This window comes from Carlito syrichta, unplaced genomic scaffold (assembly GCF_000164805.1).
Source record: "Carlito syrichta isolate Samal-C Ts95f unplaced genomic scaffold, Tarsius_syrichta-2.0.1 Scaffold302617, whole genome shotgun sequence".
Classification (NCBI taxonomy): domain Eukaryota; kingdom Metazoa; phylum Chordata; class Mammalia; order Primates; family Tarsiidae; genus Carlito; species Carlito syrichta.
The window spans coordinates 95373-117299 of NW_007246713.1; the positions used below are offsets into that span (position 1 = coordinate 95373).

At 32.3% G+C, this 21927-nt stretch overlaps 1 protein-coding gene and 1 pseudogene across 1 annotated transcript in view; one reads left to right on the forward strand and one right to left on the reverse strand.

The window, feature by feature from the left end:
- AGPS (alkylglycerone phosphate synthase) overlaps positions 1 to 21927 on the reverse strand; it is a 148390-nt gene that overhangs the window by 46318 nt on the left and 80145 nt on the right. The window contains exons 11-13 of the mRNA XM_008057032.2: positions 16534 to 16661; positions 5081 to 5132; positions 705 to 781 (exon numbers count right to left, since the gene is read on the reverse strand). Coding sequence (XP_008055223.1) covers positions 705 to 781; positions 5081 to 5132; positions 16534 to 16661 — 257 coding nt within the window. The remainder of the gene's footprint in view (positions 1 to 704; positions 782 to 5080; positions 5133 to 16533; positions 16662 to 21927) is intronic.
- LOC103259359 lies at positions 17647 to 21834 on the forward strand (annotated as a pseudogene).

Here is a 21927-nt window from a genome sequence, read left to right on the forward strand (position 1 = left end):
CCAATTCCAAAAAAAAAAAAAAAAAAGTCCTATTTAAAAAGAAAAGTGTCTGAGTGAAAAAAAATTATTTATGGCAAAGGGCACTTAAAAATTCCATTACTCAAAGGGCACACATCAAAAACACCAAGGAAAAAACATAAAGCTGCCACCCTCATATCAAATTCACACACAAAAATTATATCTGGAAAAATATAGGGAATTATTCAGTCTAGTTGAAGTTCCAAGAAATTTCAACTAAAATAAACACTATTTTCTCCCAGTAAATTTAAAACACATGCAAATAACAAGAACACAATTAAAAAATGGCATATGTGTATCACTAGCAGTAGTATAAGCTAGCATAACACTCTAGGAAAGCAATTCAGCAATTAATGATTTAAAAAAATCCATACTCTTAATTTATATTTACTGTAAAGAAAAAAATTCAAACCACAAAAAATTTTATAAGTATGAAACTGTTCAAATGCAGTGTTATATTTAGGAATTTGAAACTGGAAAATAATTAAAATTTTCTGAAATCGACTACATGATTGATGTACTTAATAAAATATTTATTCCAAAATGAAAAATAATAATTATGAAATGTATTCAGCAACATGAAAAAGCATCCTTATAATAGGTGCATATGAGGAAAAGAAAACAGGAAACAAAACTAATTAATATCCTAAACATTTAAAATTTTAACATTCTATGAAAATTCTTACCTTTGTAATATAAAACTTTTTTAATCCATCCAAAAATGATGTAAAAATAGAAGAAACCTGAGGTTTAAGAGCATGACCTAAGAAGAGAAAAAAGTTTATATTTTAAATTAATAGCAAATTCTGCTTCTCTGAAGATCAAGAAGCTACTTCAACTTAGTAGCCTAAAAGAAAGTAAGTTTTCATGGCTTTAATTTGTTTAAATCTCCCTATATTATTCATATATAAATTTATATTTATATTAAGATCTTCATCCTTTACCTTTAGATTCTTCCAGAAGTTATAAACAACCTTTTATTTACAAAATCCATTCTTGGTTTGTTTTTTAAAGTCAAATTACTATATGTAATCAATACAACACATAGTTTAGGTTATCTTTCAGTGGTATGGTTTATAACAGTAAAATTACCCATTAACTTTTATATCATTAAGAACATCCATGGTGGTTGGTTTTACTTTTTTTTTTAATTATACAGAAGCCACTCAGAACTATAACCAAATATGGAGCTAATGCCAAATTTAAGGTTGTTTCTTAATTAATTCTTATTCATCTAGAATTCTTGGCGTAAAACTAGCAATTGCTTCCTTAATCACACCCAGAGAGTTAAAATTGCCAAAATAACATAAATGGTGTCTCAGAGTCTATTAAATTAACATCTTTGCCTGCGGATTAACCTTAATGAGCGAAAAAACCTTTTACTGTTTTCTCATTGTTTTCAGAGAGTAGCAACTTCTCTACTCTCACTGTTGTTACATTTAAGAGTCATGCATCTGGCCTTAGTGCTCTGAGCCCAATTCAAACATGTAGCACACCATTTATTTAGGATTTTTATAAAGAATTTAAAAGTCTTTAGTAAATCTAAAATTATCTCAAAAAAAAAAAAAATTTAAAGGCTTTAAGGTTTTGGAATTGTTTGTTTTTAAAGCGTGGGCCCTTCAATAAAAACTGGAATTTATTTATTAAAAAATAAAGTGTAGGCTTTCCTTCCTCTAAGATAGGTACAAACAGCAAGCTAGCTGTTTCTAAATCAACAACTATCACTGGTAGTATTTTTCTATCCATCTATTTTTTAAAAGTGAGAATCTGAACCTGTAATACTATTTATTTTTACATATTTTGCTGATTATAATAGGAAACTGTGTTACATTAAAGACCAGGTAACGTTAAGTCATAACCAGAGGCGAAGAGTTAGATATCCATGCTATATAAAGGCATTATACAGAACGAACTGTCAATTACATGGAAATTCACCTAGCAATCTTTTCAAACTTTTGGATCCCAAGTCAGAGATACATGTTTGGAGAGATTTTTTTTTCCTTTTGTTGTAACTTAGATTCGTCTCTAGCATGACTAGTCCTTTAAAAGCATATATAAAGTTAGCAAACATTCACTCTGGTTCAAAATGAAACTCATCCTACATTAACAACAATTGGAAATAAATTTCTAAGCATTTATGTGTTGAATGTGTATGCTGTATGCTTAGCAAGAAATTGAAATTATCTATTCTTCAAACAAAAGTCTTCTGATCCATTTAAATTTATACAATGCATACTGATATGAAATAATCCTTAAGTAAGTAAATGTTCACATGACCCATTGAGATTAATATGCACAGCTTCCATTAACACTGTGGGAGTTAGTCACGTACATCTTTGATACTAAGCTGACATGACAGTTTTGAAGAATAAACTATTGTAAAAGTGATACTAACTGATTCTTAAGTGGGTCAAGCATTATTATTATTAACTAGAGCATATTGTCATCTTCTACTTTTTCTTAAATTAATGTGCCTATCAAGTTAATTATACTCAAATTCCAGTTATTATTTGTTATCTTTTAAATTCATTTCTAATCTTAGCAGCTGGAGAGTTTGGTTAGTGAATTTTGTGTCATTTCAATATTAATTTAAAAGAATTTGTTAAATATCTATGTTTTTCAACAAAGTGGTTTGAGACATGCAAAAAGTCTTGAATTTCTCAATCAGGCACATTCGACTTCAACCCTAGCTCTACCACATATAACTTGTGGACTTCAGCTAACATATTGAGCTACTGAGACATTTGTCAACTGGGGGAATACCACTTTGAAGACCAGTTTTGACGAGAATGTGATAAAATGTGCTATTGATAATGTGCTCACCACTATTCTATGAGTTACCCAGGATTTGCTCACTCTCTTTTGCCAGTTTGATGATCAATTCAATCAACATGTAACTGCCTACTATGTGATTAAACGTAGGAGATATAAAAATGAATAGGAAATATACTCTCAATTTGGGAAACTTTAGTTTACAGAGGAAATCTGTAGTTCATTTCAATATGCTCAAGGATATATATATCATTTCAATATACTGAAAACAGATAATGTCAATATAATGTGTTAAGGGTTGTACCAGAGGTAGGGGTGACAATTAACAACTAATAATATGGTGTGTGCTTTGTTAACAACTAATATGTTACAATGACCAATCAGCAATATGGCTGGTGTGGGATACTGTTATGCTAAGCATTATTTCTTCAGTTGCTTGATCATGAAGCCATGGCAGGATATATAGATGAAAAAGCTTCAGTGAATACTGATAAATCAAAAAGTTTATAGACAACCAAGAAGAATGATCAGATCTATATTTCAAAAAGATCACTTTGATGGCTAAGTAAAGGGCAGAGGCAGGGGAGACACAGTCAAGACTAGAGAAAGTAGAACCTATCAAATAACTGGAAGGGAGTATGTAAATATGTTTCTAGATATAGTAATGAGAATGTGGAAAAGGGATGACAGCCAGAAAGACCTCTTCTTTAAACCTTTACTTTAAATTGTTATGGATCCGAATTATAAATAAAATCTGGCCAAGTCACAATTAGTTTTACAAAGGTGCCTATGTCTAACATAATTTACTATAACAGTAACATATATATGAATAACAACAGTCTTGTTAATTAGATACATGGCTTTCTTTAAAACTGAAATCTCTAAATGCAGGTCAAAACACACAGGGGGTTTGATTTTCAACTATTTCATTATTTATAGGACATATTACCTGAAACGCCTGTTTATCAGTTGTATAGTGTTTTAAAAGCAATTTAAAGAAATAAACAATTGTAACTCACTTCGAAGAATCTAATTTAATAAATCTTGCTGTGTTATGAACCTGACTTCCTTAGTTAAGTTTCCATATAACTTCAATCATGTTTCCCTAAATTAAAATCTAATCTACTTTTAGACATACAACAGAAGCCTGTCTATCTTAGCCTTTAATATTTATTACTGAGCAATCACTCCCATAATTTCAATAATTGCTTTGAAGATATTTAAATTCTATAAACTTAAATTCCAAAGTAAATTTCAGAATATCAAAAAATACAGAAGTAATAAAACTTGAAATGAAAAATTATGTCAGAAAGTTCAATATTTTAAACAAAATCGAGGAAAAAAGAAATATGGTTTCAGATACAAATGCCTACTGAATTCTCCACCCAAATATCCCATTGGCACCTTAAATACAACCTGTTGTAATATTTTTTCCCCCAAACCACTACCTCTTTTTTTATACTGTTATTTTATCCACCTCCTAACGCCAAAATCTAGGCGTTGTTGTCAACTCACTCCTTTTATTAAAGTCAACTCACTCCTTTTATTTAACCTTTCACATCTATCTGGCCAACTGAATTTTTGAAAATACATACTCTCTATGTCCATTGCCACTGCCTTGCTCAAGGCCCTCAAAATTTGCCTCTTGAATTGTTTCATTTTCTAATGTCCCTCGTCCATACCTGCAGCATTCTAATCTATCCTGCACAATGCTGCCAGAATGAGCTTCCTAAGATACAAAGTCGATTAAGTTTATTCTTTATACAAAGAAATCTCACTGTGAACAAGATAAAATCCAAATCTATCCTGCAAAGCCCTAGTCTGCCCATCCAACTTCATCTCATGTAACAACCCTAACTCTATTTGAGCCACAAATAACTATTTGAAGTGCCCTAAAATATTGAGATTTCACAACTTCATATTTTTGCTGACAAGTGAGCAAGCTTGGTAGGGGAGAAAAAGAGACAATCTCAGGCAAACTTCTATTCACCTTCTCAAGTATTAATCCCTTTTAAAAACCTTTTCTAACCCTTCATCCCCACCTCAAGCAAAATCAAGTAGAAGCAACCACTCCTTCATGTGCAGCCCATGGTATCCAGTGTGATTTTCTTCCACAGGTCCTCCAACATTGCTGCACTCATTAAATTTAAGTACTTGTCTGTCTTCATTAGACTGATAGCTTCCTGAAGGACAAGGCATTCTAGCTTTGCACTCAATTTTCTCCCTACTAATGTTTTATAAAATTTTGTGGCTAAATGAGAAGATTTTTAAATGATCACTTCTTACTTACCAAACTGAAACTGTTTGTTGTCCATGAGGCGAATAGATGCAGGAGCACATCTCTATTTAAAAAATTTTTTAAAGAATAATGCAAATTTAATACAGTAAGAGCTAGACAAGCAGAATATGAATATTATCTTTCTGTACTTAAGAAATCAAAAGCTTACTTCCTAAGGATATACAGAGGAAAAGAATCTTAACTTTTTATATATTTTTATGAAGAAAAACAAAATATCAATGACTTTTCTAAAATATTTGGAGAAATCTACATACATAATACATCCATAAGATACTAGATCTATATCACAACCGAAGCTGCTTAATGCCTAGCAAAGACCTATGGGAATATCCTAAAAGAAATAACAGGGGCCAAAGTGGGTTATTTTAGAACAAAGAAATTTTAGGACTACAATCCAGTATACCTCAAGTATTATGCCATTTGTGAACTGTATTGAGTCATCCTATATGCCTTTAAAATGAGGAAGATGGTGGTAGAAATTTTTGTGTGCCAGAAGCACTTTAAAAAATTGACTGTAATGTTTTCACAGACAACTTTAGGAATTGTTCCTTCTTTTTATCCCTTTTCACAATTCATTTTAAATAGAAAAACTATCCAGACAGTGTCTAGATTTCTAAGATGTTTCATGTTTACTTGTATGAAAATAGTGATGAAACACTGAAGCATAAGATTATGTCTAAAACAGCTAAAAGTGCACCAATGTTATATTCAGCTAGGCTCACATTAAAAGCTATAAGGAAAGAAAATCAAGCAAAGTAGATATTTACATTAATTTTGAAATGATGAAACACTAAAAAAGTTTGTTAGCTACATTTTCTCTATAGAATTAAAGTAAGCTGAACCCCAAATGGTATTTTTTTCTATACAAATTTGCAACATGACTAAACTTCTACCAAAAGGTTGCTTTCAAACCACAAAATTTTGACAAATGCCATAAACTTTTTAAAGATTTATTTTCTGAGTAATAACTTTTACTGATATAAATATAAATTTTTGAGACTCATTCAAAAGAGTAAAACAATAGACCAACTGTGAATTACCACATTTTGGGCTATTATTTGATTTTAATTGAACAAATACTTATTTTTTATAAAAACATAATATGAGGGGGACCCCCCAAAAAACCCATTCATTTAAAATTGTGTATATATTCTTACATAAACTTCAGTCACCTTCAAAGTACTCTCCATTTGATGCAATATCAAGACTTTTTCCACTGCTCAAAACAGTCAATTTTGATGCTTTTTAGTGCTTCTGTCATTTTTTTGTTTTCCCTCTTTCAAGTTGGCAGAATGTTTCCCTCTGAGGACTTTTTTCATCCAGGGAAACAAAAAGTCACTGAGAATGAGATCAGATGAATAGGAAGGGTGGGGCACAGGGATCATGCTGTTGCTGGTCAAAAACTGCTGAACCCTCAGCCCAGTGTGGGCAGGTGCGCTCGTAAACCACCCAGCATGAAATGGGCAAATGTGTTGAAAGAATCTCTAAAAAAAAAACCTCACGTAAGCCAAATGCAGCCTCTCACAACAACACTAGTTGGTACACTGATGCTGATGGGTACCTATCGTGCAAAGGGCACACCCTCCAAAAAAGATAATTCCAGGTTTTTTGGGGTCCCTTTTATATATATTTTATATCACCCAACAAAATGAACTAGATAGATTCTTATTTTGAAGATAATTTATTTACTCACCTTTAATATTAAAGATGAGATAATTCAATCTACATTTTAAAACTGACAAGCCTAAAAAAACAGTATTAGGTAATTTTATGCACACATCATAACAATGGCCTATCACCTTACATTTTAAAGAGTCCTATGGTTTTTAAACTGCCTTCATATGTCTTTATTATAAAAAACAACCCAGTCATGGTAGCAAAACTGGTATTATCCCCATTTTACAGATGAGGACACAAGAATCAGAGAGTTAAAAAAATCTTGCATAAGGCCCAAAGGACTGGAAAACAGTAAAGGTAGAAGACCTTTGCTATGTTAGAAGAGCACTAATTCAAGTACAACACACAGCCTCAAACAAAAACAAAACACTTAAAACATACCCCTCCCTCCAACATATACACATCTTTAAAATTGTAACTGAAAATCACAAAAATCAAACTAAAACTATCTTATTTGCTATTCTGTGGTTTTATTAAACATATAAGAGTTTAAAAATAAAATAAAAGATTTAAAAATCTCATTAGTTTCAAAGATAAAAGTATCTTTGTAGCTGGGTTAAGGCTTCCAAAAACATTTCTGGTTTCCAAAAATACAAGAAAGAAAATTCAATTTTCTTCACATTTATAAATCTGGAATTTTTTTTAACAAGACAGGCACATTGACTTCTAATAAAATATATAAAGCCTGATTACACCAAATTTCATTTTTTTATAAAATAAATATAATATCCATATTCACAAGATACATATTTCTAAATTTTGGCTTAAGCACCTTTTAAGTTCCTACCAACAACTTGTAAATTCCATCTCCAACTGCCAACCAGATTCTACTTCACCTTTATCAATGTCAGGTGTTATAAATGAGAACAATCAAGTTAAGTACACATACATCAGAAAATGGGAGGAAAGTATAATACCTTCAGTAAATTTTCATCAGTATTTAATCTATCAAACAATTAAAATACAATATGCAAGTCTTGATTAAAGCTTGGTTTGCAAACACTATTCATAAAATACAGTTTGGGGACAACTGAGATAATCTGATTATGGAATAATTATTAGATGGCATTAAGAAATTACTGATTTTCTTAGACATAATAATGGTATTGTAGCTGTAAATAAGAGTACAGTTCTATTTTTAGGAGATGGTGCTGAAGTATTTAGAGGTCAAGTGTCATGAAATTTGCAACCTAATTTCAAATGGTATAGAAAATATATACACATTCACTTACATGTAAACAACAAAAAGTTAACTATTTAATATATAGTAGATACACAGGCGACAACTGTATCATTCTTTCAAATTTTCTGTATTCTTAAAAATTTCAGATTAAAAATCTGGAAAAATAGGTAAGAAAGCTTCAGAACAACTGCTATATCATATAGCAACTAAAATGCAATTATACTGAATGTAATTTTAACTTGACAGTTAGGTCACATAAACTAATCAGTCCAGTACTCCTATACTGAATAAGTATAGTAGATGGTAACAGAAAAATACTATTAAAAAAGGGAAGGCTGAGGCGGAAAGATCACCGGAGCCCAACAGGTCGAGGCTGCGGTGGCTGGGAGTGTGGCCACTGCACTCCAGTCTAGGTGACAGAATGAGACTCCAACTCAAAAAAAAAAAGAACTAATAAGAAGCTAAAGAAAGTTTTTTTTTTTTTGTATTCTAGATGTAAAATTAGTTTTAATACTGACTTTTTAAAAAATTCTCAAATTCAAGCTAACAGCTTTAAAAAACTCACATTTCAATAGTGCCAGATTTTTTTTTAAGGTCAGTAAAGCTTTTCAGCTATTGTCATAAGTAGTTTTATAAGCATTCAAAAAATGGCATCTATATTGGTTTCTGATCTCCTGGCAATTGATAATTTGTAAATCATTGTACATCATTCTTAAATATACAAAGCAGAAAATACTTCTTAGAATTCGAAATAATTGAAAGTTACCATTACAACTAATTAAGTGTAAGGTCCTATAATCAAAAAACCAAAATAGTGCAACTATTCTTTAAAAAAAAAATTCAATCTAAGTTACTATATGTATAGTAAGATTAGATCATGTTTCCATTGGGTTGAAACTAATTTGTGTGTTTTTAAAAACCTCAAAAGATTGTCTTTTAAAGCTAGAGAAAGCACAAATTCCTAAAATTTGAGTTCTAAATTTACTCCCATATTATTCAATTATGACGGTCTGAGAATATTCCATAGATTTTGAAAAGGAGAAAAGGTCCTTGAGTTAAGGTGACCCCTGCTGGTAGGTGATGAGAACTAATCTGAGAAGGAAATTTTTTTTTTTTTTTAAACCAATTTTAATGGTAGGCTGGTGATAAATTCGGGAAACTCAAGAACATTCAAACAGAAATTGAGTACTAAAACTGAAGTTAAGGAAATACTTGGTTTCTTTCCTGTTATGAAAAATGTACCCTTGAAGAATGCCTCATGTCATCTGACATACCTAACTATTGTAGTCTTAAGGTAATAGTCTGAAAAGGTATAAGAAACTTATTATGGAATAATAAGAAAATATCAATCTTTTTTTACCTAAACAATGAAGAAATGAATAAAACAGCCACAGTGACCTCACAACACGGATATAAAACTAAGTCAAATTACTAGCAATTTCTTCCCTTTAGAGATGCTACAATTAGGAAGGTAGTTAATTATATAATCTGAAAAGTAAAAAATAAACAAGACCACTCTGATTAATTTTTTACTTAAAAAAATAGAAGTTAATAAAAAACAAGCCAGCTACTTGGAAGGCTGAGGCGGAAGGATCGCCAGAGCCCAGCAGGTTGAGGCTGTAGTGGCTGGGAGTGGCCACTGCACTCCAGTCTGGGTGACAGAGTGAGACTCCAACTCAAAAAAATAAAAAATAAAAATAAAATAAAATAAAAAACAAGACCACTCTGATTAGTCTTATTTGGCTAATATTCTCTGCACTAATTTAAAAAGCAACAGATTTGTCAATCTATTTTATTTTCTTAAAAAAAACTAAACCCTAAAAGAAACATATCAAAAGATTTCTGCAAAATTGCTTTTTCTGGAACTAAGTAATCTGCCACAAGGCAAATCAGAAGTTGCACTTCAGAAGTGAAACATCATTTGAGAAGGTGTCTCTTAATTGACTAGTTACTAGCAAAAGAAATTCAATATTAATACATATTTCAAATGTTGGCAGGATTTCTAGTGCCCTTTTTAAGGATAAACTATACAAGTATAAGCACCGAATGGTAGTCCTGTATCTCTGGTCCATGGCTAAGGGATAAATCATCTTTGAATTGAAAGGGTTTGTTTCTTCAAGGAGTAAATTCAACTTTCTATGTGGATTCTAAAACAGCCTAAATTCCAGAACCTAGAGACTACATATTGGAGACAGTCTAACCTTATAATGTACCAGAAGCAAATGCTTTGATACTAAGCCCCATGTGCAATGCTATACAAAAATATAATAAGCACAGAAAATGTATCATAATAAGCAATATCTTCAACAATTAACAGGAACCACATCTAATTTGAGTACTCTCCATCATTGCATTATGCTGGCTGCAAAGTTAAGATCACAGTACCTCAATTAAAAGAACATAATAAAGTTAATTAAAAAGTTCAAAAAGTCTATGTAAAAAAAGAGAAATCTGTTAAAAGTGAATTTCGGGATATAAAAACCTAAAATGTAAATAGATTCTTCCTCTAACTAGTAAGTCAGAGTCTGTACCACAGATGAAATCATACAATATTTAAGGATATTGGTATTACTGGTTGGTCATACTGGAAATTACAAACTGGCTTACAGCTAGGCGTCTATATGATAAACAACAAGAAATATTTTTAAAAAACAAAGACAATTATTGCTTCATTTTAAAGAACAAAATAATACATATTATAGAGTAAATATTTCTCTCCATTTATATTAATATATATTAAGGGAAAGGCCAAAAGTTAATGCCATACAGTCTCCTAATAAGAATTTTACATTTTTTTCAGTTTAGTAAAGATCAAATAACTTGTTCTAAGTAGCTTCTGATAGATGACATGTCTTATAACTGCCCTAATTTTGTTGGATCACACAGTAAAAAATCCAATTAACCAAACTCTTGACTAGGGTTAGTTCTTCTGATTCCAAAAAAGAAAAGTATGGCACCAAAAAATGATTTAAAATAATGATTAAATTTTCTATAAATAACAAATATTCCCAAGAATTATTGCTGAATATAAATAAGTTTTAAGTGTTTTACAAAGTAAGTGCTAAAATCCTTTCAGTTTATTTGAACTCCTCCAAAATAAATGAAGTTTAACACAAGACACTTCATTAACTATTTCTTCCCAGATTATTATCTAAAATAACTTTTAAAACACCCTGTTCATTTAAAATTGTTTAAAATAAAAGTGATGGAAGGTTAAAAAAAAAAAGGCCATCCTTTGTCAAAAGGTAGTGAAAGAAAAAGTTGCCTTTTAATCACAATTCTAAAAACCTGGTTCTCAGAAATCAGGTTTAACTACTGAACAGACCGTTTTCTGAGTAAAGAATACCAATATATCCCAAATATAGTCAGTTTTTCCTCTTTTTGGAACAAATGCTCTTTTCTCAATATCATAAGCCAGACCTAAGTTTTTACTGAAAACAAACACAAAAAAATCCCCAAACTTCAAAAACTGCTATTAAGCTTGTTTCAACACTCAGTTTTCCTTTTACACCTTGTAAAGATACCACTGTTGTTTCCAAACAAATAAAAGAGAATAAAATGTTATATCTGACACTGATATTCTGATTTTTAAAACATTATTTTCCCCCTCTTGAGAGTCTACAGTAGGAAATTTATTTTCTGAGAAAGTCTTAAAAATTACTTACCCATCTACTGAATAAAGTTGGAGATTATACTGGACTGCCACTTATGAGAAAGAATCACATTAATCTTCCACTAAATCTTCCTTGCTAGCTCCTCACAAGCAGTCAAGTACTGAAAGAGCACAATTCCTCAAATGGACAAAGATCAGATGAGAGACCTTAGTAGGATCCTTCTGCAACCAGTGTAAGGTTGCTTAATTTATTTTTTTTTCCAGTAAGAAAAGTAATGAAAATATATACATAGCCCACTTTGCTATTTGTGAACAGTCATGTATAATCCTTTCCAAAAGATGCTCATCCAAAATACAGTTTTTCATTTCAAAAGCAACTTGAGTCTGAAAATATTGCAAAAAATGGAAGTGCTATGAAATGACAGTGAGGAATTACAAGCAGCCAGCTCATTATTCAATCAAGAATTTGGCACAAGCATAAACCATGTACCATCTATTTTAATGGATCTTAATTCTCTTGCTATTGGCTGAAATTCCAAATCCTGAATTAAACAATGACTAGGGCCAAAACTTGATGCCTTTTAAAAAATTTTTCTGCTTGAAAATACTGTTACAAAGGAGGGTAGCAAATATTGTACCACTCTTGACATATGATATTGATACATTCTGTAAACTAATATGCAAATTCCCTAAACTATTATAAAACCTCCTATCCTTTTTCACATAAACAGTAACACTTCTCTACGTGTGCATTATGTTTGAAGTAAAATATGAGGGTGGATCCCCCCAAAAACAGAATTTATTGGCAAAAAAGTTGTGTATTCCTACACGTTTAAATTTCAGTTACTTTCAAAGTACTCTCCATTTAAAGCAATACACCTATCGAGATGCTTTTGCCACTGGTCAAAACAGTTTTTGAACTCATCAATTTTGATGCCTTTTAGTGTCTTTGCTGTTTTTTTGTTTCACCTCTTTCACATCGGCAAAATGGTTCCCTGTGATGATTTCTTACATCCAGTGAAACAAAAAAAAAGTCACTAGGAGCGAGTTGGGTGAATAGGCAGAGTGTAGAGCACGGGGGTCATGCCGTTTTTGGTCAAAAACTGCTGACACTCAGCATGGTGTGGGCAGGTGTGCTCATAAGTCACTCGTCAAGAAACTGGGCAAACACCCTGACAGAATCTCTAAAAAAAAAAAAACTTGCTGAAGCTGAACGCAGTCTCTCACAATCACCTAGCTGTTACTCCGATACCAACAGGTTCCTAGAATACTTACCTAGTGGGGGAAGCCTGAAAGGGGCCCACCCATCAAAAAATAATTTCAGGTTTTTTAGGGGTCCCTCTCATATATAGGTTCCCAAGATAGTGTAATATCTCCAAATTCCAGTTAACTCTTCTTGGGAATTGTTTATTCATAAGACTAATAATGGAGAATAAAATATTACGTTTTTGAACTTTTCATCAATTTAAGAAAGGCAAGTTTTCTAGGCCACAGTATTTATATCTCTAAAAATTATCCATTACTAAATACACACAACCAAATAGTCATAACTACAGACTAGAAAAGACCTTTCTGTCCTACTTTTTCAAGCAAATGGTAGTACTTTCTACCAATCATCACCTTTATTTATCCCAAGATATAGATCCAATATAGTTTTGTGCAGTGAATTTAAATTATAGTCATTGAATGAATATACTAAGGATGTTTTATAACGAACAAAAGAACAAGTTTTACTGATTTATGCAAGAATAAAGAGAAATTCCATTCCCTGCTTTTCAATAACACAAGTAGCTCTTCTCTGTCTCTTTCTATCAGGGAAATATTAACTTGTAACAAACACTGTATCAGATCGTAACAACTATGTTTAAAACCAACAGTTCCATTCTAACGAAATTATAAATGTAGGATTTGGAAACATTTGTACACTGCTGCTCATTAGTGAAACCTAAGGGAGATTTACTATCTGCAGTGTGGAAAAGTAAATGGAGCACTGAGAAAACAAAATAGGTACATTTCTAATCCAAAGATCATATAACAACACTTTGCAATGATTCTACTAAATCTGTGTTCTATAAAGGGAAGATATTATGAAGGGGTAGAGCTGACCAACAGATTATGACCTCATTAAGATCTTTTGCTAAAGATAAATACTAATCCAAACTATTTTTATACCTTCTATATTTTAATTAATTAATTAATTAATTTTTGAGTTGGAGTCTCACTCTGTCACCCAGACTGGAGTGCAGCTCCCGGCCACCGCAGCCTTGACTTGCTGGGCTCCGGCGATCCTTCTGCTCAGCCTTCCAAGTAACTGGAACTACAGGCGCGCGCTACCACGCCCATCTAATTTTTTAATTTATTGTAGAGATGAGGTCTCACCAAGTTGCCCAGGTGGATCTCGAACCCACGGGCTCAGGCAATCCACTCACCTCAGCCTCCCAAAGCGCGGGATTACAGGCTGAGCCACCGAGCCCGGCACTTCTATATTTTTAAAATATCTTGGCATTTATGTTTACTTTGTCATAAAATTAGAGGCAATAAGGATTATTAGAAATATGCCATTCTGATCAATGTTTTGATACCTAGCCCCGAATTGTACCCCACATCTTTATAATAATAAATTAATTTTAAAAAAAAAGAAATATGCCATTCAAGACTTGAACGAGAAATTACATGAACTTTAATTTATTATCCTTAATAAAGTTTTTTTGGGACAACAGTCAAGCTTGACAAGATAGAAGAAAAATAAATGAAAATAAAAGTATTTAACATAAAAAGTTAATTATAATACAAAGGAAAGGCACCTGAATAGAAAAACATTACAAAATATCTGAAATTAACAAGAAAATATTTATCAAAACATTTGTTTTCGCTTTTAATTGGTGAACTGGTAATTAAAAAAAAATTTAAAACTAGCCTCCTATTCTTCTAGGTATTAACTCACAGGCAAAACCAGAAGGCTCTACGAGTAGTACTTTACTTCTTAATTCTTGGGGTATCTTACTTTGAATCTAATTTTCACTGCCTTTGAATGTGGAAGGTTCTAGAAACAAGTATCAGAACACACTTGAACTTCACCACTCAATGCTCAGATGTTATTTTAGTATAGCAAAAATTATTTACTCCAAAAACTTATCTCCAACCTTCCATTACTTAACTATTCCTGCTTTAAATATTACTGCTTCCTCATCATTTTAGAAACACGGCATACTGCATACTCTAGCTCTCTAGCCATACATAATATCCCCAAAGTTTCAACTGTTAATATTCACTTCTGTACTAACATTACCAAAGTAACTTTCCACAAGTCCAAGAATGTTCATTCCAGGACCACAATTTTTAAATCCTCTGCCTATCCTGGAGTAGACAGCAATCAAGATTAAGGAACCTATACTAGTCTAGCAATCTAATTGACAAATAACTGGAGCTACTAAAAATTTATAAAAATTATCCTTGTCAACTGCTGAATTAGGTGATCATATAGGTAGACTAACTGAAAGTGGGAAACTGCCAGACAGAGTGTTGCAGAAAGCAAAACTGGATGTATGCAATAAAGAGCAGTGGAAATAGTATATATGTGAGTAAATATTGTATATACTTTTTCTCATTTTAAATTTCTTTAAAACATTAACAGTCGTTGTCTTGAGATGGCGGAAAAATAAAACTCTTCGACACTTTCCATTTCAGCAACATACAAAGTCCAAGATAAACATGAACTACTTGCTAGATATTTTTCAATTGCCTCAACAGATTCTTCCTCCACCCTGCTCTGGATACTGGGAAGCTGAACCATGTGGGTCACATCAAAAAGTTCCCTTGCCCTCAAGATTCTACTTAGGTATAGCATTAACAGAAGTATTAAAGAATTCCAGAAATTTGGAGATAGCAAGAAGAGACTGGAGTATATTCTCTTGACTTCCACCCTGCTGGAAATGTTGAAATAAGAATTACCCTAAACCATTGTAGTTCAAGCAGTGAACCAAATGCCTAAAGAAATGCAGAAACTTCTACACTGACATATAAATAAAATAATTTGGCATTATCTAGTCTTTTTAAAAATCTTGATAATATATATATATATACATTTTTTTTTTTTTTGAGTTGGAGTCTCACTCTGTCGCCCAGACTGGAGTGCAGTGGCCGCTCCCGGCCACCGCAGCCTTGACCTGCTGGGCTCCGGCGATCCTTCCGCCTCAGCCTTCCAAGTAGCTGGAATTACAGGCATGTGCTACGACGCCCGGCTGATTTTTTGCTTTATTGTAGAGATGAGGTCTTGCTGCCCAGGCGGGTCTCGAACCCGCGGGCTCAGGCAATCCACTCACCTCAGCCTCCCAAATGTGCGGGATTACAGGCTGAGCCACCGAGCCCGGCCTATATATATTTTTAAGAAGAGAGGAGAAAAAAATTATTTTTAGCTTAGTGTTATATATATTATAGTATACTATACTGTATTACATTACTTAATTTAAGCTATAGCTTAGACAATATTATAAAACAAAGTAAAGCCTAGTTAGAAGCACATTCTATGAATTGATGAAGCTTGATTATCTATATTCAATGCCTAAATTTTGGGCTTATTGATATTTAGTCATTATTCTAATTTCAAAAAATATCTTAATTTAAGATAAATTACAATTAATCACAAAATATCTTACCTAAAATAAACTTATGAAACATAACATTTAATAAAAGGCAAAGTCATCTGAAGCCATCAAAGTACACTTCTTACCTTGGCTTAAAATCATACAGCCCTCTTTAGACCAAGAAAGAGATGTGATACTAATATAGTTATTGAAAGAAATAGTACCTGCACATAAAGGGCTGATTTCACAAAGTTACCTTTTCATAATAGAACTGGATAAAAACCACAAATATAACACAATTAAATATGAAGACTACTTATGCACAACACAATTATACAGAAATTTTAAAAACACAAATAAATATATACATCTTTTTTTTTTTTTTTACCTGTTTTGCAATTTCTCTTAAACAGGCTACTCCTTGTTCAAAATTAGGGAAAGCTACCGAGCCATACTTTTGGTATTCAGGGATTGGTCTGATTTTTATTGTAGCTTCTGTTATTACACCAAGAGTTCCTGAAAAAGAAGGGGGAATAATCCAGTATCTCACATGACAGTTTAAAAAATCTATTTGTTCTAGTAAGTCATTCTATTTTTCATATTTAAATTTATTTAATCTAGTCTGTCTGGGAAACAATGTCTACTACTCAAGTCTTTTTTAGAAAAACAATTAGGAAAATTTTATTATTTCCAAAAATAGTTTTTGAAATATGCTTTTCTTAGTTATGTACAAATATTTTAAAATATTTCATTGTAAGCTTTCTCCAAGAAGTTTACTTTTAAATAGTTTTTAAAGTATTATAATTTATTTAAAAAATTTGAAAAACAACAGTTTTTACATCTCATATGTAGTCATACAAAATATATTTTGAGATTTGTGACCATTTTTACTGTGAAACCATTTATTGGGAAAAAAGAACTTAAGTTTCAAAGAAAATTTAAGACGACAGAAAAAATCTGAGTAAATATTACGGTGTCTTTTTTCCTAAAAATTGATACAAAGGAAAGACAAAGGCATTACTGAGATGCCCTTGTAAGAAACAAACAAATAAAACAAACCAGATAGAGACAAAAGAGTTATCATAAATATCTAGCACAAGATCATTACCAAGAAAACAAATGTCCTTTTCTTTATTAAAAGGAGGAGAGGGGGACTAATCAGAGGGGGAAAAGATTAGTTAAATGTAACTATGTGGCCTAAATATCTATGCTAAAATATTTGAAGAAACATGGCTAAAAGTTCTCATTTATAAAGCCAAATTTTTCCAATCAGTGGCTTCTGATGTACAAATGGTGGAAATTAATAGCATTATTAGTAAATTTTCAGAGAATTTTTTAAAAAGAGAGTAAAAGGGGAGATCTTTGCAACTGCAGAAACTAGTAACAACATGAGAAATAAAAAGTATCACAAAAATCAAAGCTTCCAATAAATGTATAATATACCTAAAACATCTTGTCAATATATAATACAGTGTCAATATATAATAGAGGGTTAAAGATAATGAAAAGCTACTATGAGTTCATGAAAAGTAAATTATATAACATTAGATCACAACATAGTTATCACATATACACGTGCTTTCCTACAGAGATTCTAAAATACCTTATGATCACAAAATCTCTGCAAGTTTGGCCTGATAAAGATTTTAATATGAAATATATGTCTTGTAAAATTTAAAAGAAACAAAAGTGTCTAAACTTTCTTTTTTGTTTTAACACCTTTATTGAGATATAATTTACAAACTATAAAACTCACCCATTTAAAGTGCAAAATGCAATGTTTTTAGTATATTCACAGACATGTTCAACCATCATTACAATGTAAGTTTAGAACATTTTCATCTCTCCAAAAAAGAAAAGCATATCCATTAAACAGTGACTCTCCATTTCCACCCCCACTCCCTTAGCCCTAGGCAACCACAAATCTATGTTTTGTATATACAGATTTGCCTATTCTGGACATTTCGTATAAAAGGAATGTAGTCCTGTAACTAGCTTCTTTCACTTACCAAAACGTTTCCAAGGTTTACCCATGTTGTAGCATATTTATTCATTTTTAATTGTCAAATAGTATAATTCATTTTGTAGTTATCTGTTCATCAGTTGATGGACATTTGATATTCTACTTTTTGGCTGCTATGAACAATATTGCTATGAATATGTACATGTTTTTGTGTGGACATAAGCTTTCATTTTCCTTGGATATATACCTAAAAACTTTAATTTCAGAAAAAATGTTGATCCTATTCCATTTAAGACTCAGTCTCCAGCTACCTTTTCCCAAGGCTAAGTTATAGGCAACTGCAACTGAGAGGTGGTGGGGTTCACTTCTTGCTTCCAGCCCCAACTGGGAGACAAAGGTTCTACCATGAATGCTGCACACTAAAACCGAGGTCCCCATAATCTTTGCCCTGGCTTAACCTAGATGACCTACTTCTTTCCCCACTTCCCCAAGCATTCAGCTCCCTAAAGCAGGGGTGTCACTCAGACAGAAGCATGAGTCATGGCTCAGAGCTTTTGTCTGGGGAGAGAAACAGGCCATAAAACAGCTCCTAATTTCTTTCTAAAGGAAGCACCTTCATTTGCAACAGAACAAGGATAAATTCAAATCTGAGGACGCTCTCAAAAGCAGTAAAAGATGTGATTTAAAAAAGCAATTGGAAGACACAGGTAGATTCACTGGAGATACAAGTTGGAGTGTGGGCCATCTAGTTTCCCTGGGAAAGAAACAGGAGAGAGGATCCCATCTGCATTCAGAAAAAAAATCTCTAACACTAACATCCAGAAGTATCTCTTCTAAGGAGTCTGAATTTGATTGGATTATTATGTAGCAAGGTATACCACAGAGCATTTTTGAAAATAATAGCACAATCATCCTGCAGTAGGTGGCCCTTAACAGGTTAAGTGTGGTCAGAAAGAGAGTTTTAAAAAAAGCCCTGCCAAAACCACTGTCACACTGTCACCCCAAGAAACTGCAGGAATGCCTAACTAAGCCTGCACCTCCAGAGGGTTAACAGTGAAAAGGGGGTTGGTGAGAGGGAAAAGACCTCACTAATTAATACAGCCAGTCCCTAAACAAACAACAAGGAAACAAGCACAGGGAGGAAGCAATATACAGTTGCTACAATAAATTGTCTAAAATATCCACTCTCTAACAAAAAAAAATTCTGATCTGCACAATGAAAACAGGTATCACCCATAGACAAGAGGAATGGGGAGGTGGGGGAGAGGGAAGACCCATAGAAATGGCCTGTGACAGCAACCAGATGTCAGATTTACCAGACAAAGATTTCAAAGTAGCCATTCTAAATGTGTTTAAAAGACTAATGAAACCATGATTTAAAAAGTGAAGCAAGGTATAATAAAAATGTTAAATGTTAAAGATTATCAGAAAGAGAGAGAAATTACAAGGAATCAAAGGGAAATTCTGGAATTGAAAAGCTCAATAACTGAAATAAAAAATTTACTACAGGGGTTCAACCGCAAATGTGATCTGGCAAAAGAAAGAACAAAGTTGAAGATAGACTGACAGTGACTATGTAATATGAATAGAGAGAAAAGTGAAGAAAAATGAACAGAGCTTTACAGAAATGTGTGAAACCATTAAGCACACCAATTTATGTAAAATGGGAGTGCCAGAAAGAGGAGACAGAACGGAGCACAAAAAAAATTCAAAGAAAGAATGGCTGAAAATCTTCTACATTTATTAAAAAATAGTAACCCATACATCAAGCGAGCTCATCAAATATCAAGTAGATTCAGCACAAAGATATCCACAAATGGACACATCATGGTAAAAAAAAAGTGCTGAAAATCAAAGAGAAAATCTTTAAAACATCAAGAGAAAAATGACTCATTATTAAAAGAGAAAACTAATAAAGTTAACAGCTGATTTGTCAGTAGAAACAATGGAAGTCAGAAAGTGGTAGGATAATATATTCCAAGTGCTCAAGGAAATAAAAAACCTATTAACCAAGAATCCTACATCCACAAAAGCTATCTTTCAAAAATAAAAACATTCCCAGATAAACAAAAGCGAAGAGAACTCTGTTGTCACACTTATAATAAATATAAAAGAAAGTTCTTCATACCAAAAGCAGGTAAACCTAGCTGAGACCGTAATTCATATCAACACACACACACAAAAAAAACATTTTTCAGTCTTTTTTCTTTCATGTAATTACAAAAGATAGTATAAATGCATATTTTTCTCCTTCTCATACCTGATTTTTAAAAGCAATTGTGTAAAACAATACATATATGTTTTTGGACCAATAATATATACAAATGTGATATATTTACCAATAATAGCACAAAGGAGGTGAGGAAAGCAAAGCTCTACTGGGTAAGAATATGATTACAGATGGCAACTTGAATCCACAAGAACAAATGAAGAGAACTAGATAAATAAGGATAAATAAGAAGGCTAATACAATAAAAGTTATAAATCTAGACAGGTTAAATATCCCTTATATGAAATGTATGAGACTAGAAATGTGTTAGATTTTGGGTTTTTTTGGATTTTGTAATATCTCCATTATACTTACCAGCTGAGTATCCCAAATTCAAAAATCTGAAATCCAAAATGCTCCAATGAGCACTTCCTTTGAGCATCATGCCAGCATTCAAAAAGTGTCTAACTCTGGAGCACTTCAGATTGCAGATTTCAAATTTGGGATGTTCTATCTGTACTTGTTCTCCCTTCTCTCAGCTTCTTTAAAAGTCATGCAATTATATAAAGCAATAATTACAGCAATGTATTGTTGGGTCTCAACATTTATAAAGGTAATATTTATAACAATAATACCACCAAAAAAAAAAGAGGGAAAAAGGAGAAGGGCTACACAGGGTAAGATTTCTATATTTCACAGAAATTAAGTTAGTATAAATCTGAAGCTGATTTTGATTGGGTAAAATGTATATGTTAAGCCCTAGAGCAACCACTAAGGATATAACTAAAAACACAAAACTTAAAAAAACAATCATTAAGGAAATTAAAGTGCTACATTAAAAGATTACTTAATATAAAAGAAAGTAGTAACTGTGAGCTACAGGAAGAAAATGACATGAGGCCATGGCGGGGTGGGGGGGGAGAGGAGAAAAAGAAAAATGGCAGACATAAATCTAATCACATCAATAATAACATTAAATGTGAACGGACTAAACAACCAAAAGAAAAGACAGACATGATGAGACTGCTTCTTTAAAAAAAAAAAAACTCCTTGGGAGAGTGGGGGCAGTGCATAGACCTGGAGTAGGGGCTGTGGTAATATGTGGGGACCTAACTACAGTAGCTGCAGGACTATGAGAAACTATTAAAGTTCCTGGGTAAGTAAAGTGGAATTTCATAAGAACATAATGGCTAGAGAGGAAAAAAACCTATGGTGAAGGCACTGATGCCACGTGTGTCAACCTGGTATCTTTGGATGGTCATACATTTATTATAAAAAGAGAACATGCACTAATATCAAGAAAAATAAAAACTATGCTGATTGGTCCAGGTTTGCAGAGAATGAAATGAATAAGGTAAATTTTAGAATAATTCCTTTACATGTGATATCAAAAGTATGCATGTATTTTTGCCTAGAAGGTTCACTACACTAACAGCTCCACCAAGATTACTGAATTCCCAATTGCACCTAAAATTGCACTAGACTTGTTTATGGCTGCAAATTTCCTAGATTGTTAAGTAATATAAATTATAATAAAATACTAACTTTTTCAGTATTTAATACCTGCAGTTAAGTTAGTAATTTTCCACATATAGCATGTTGCCTGTATG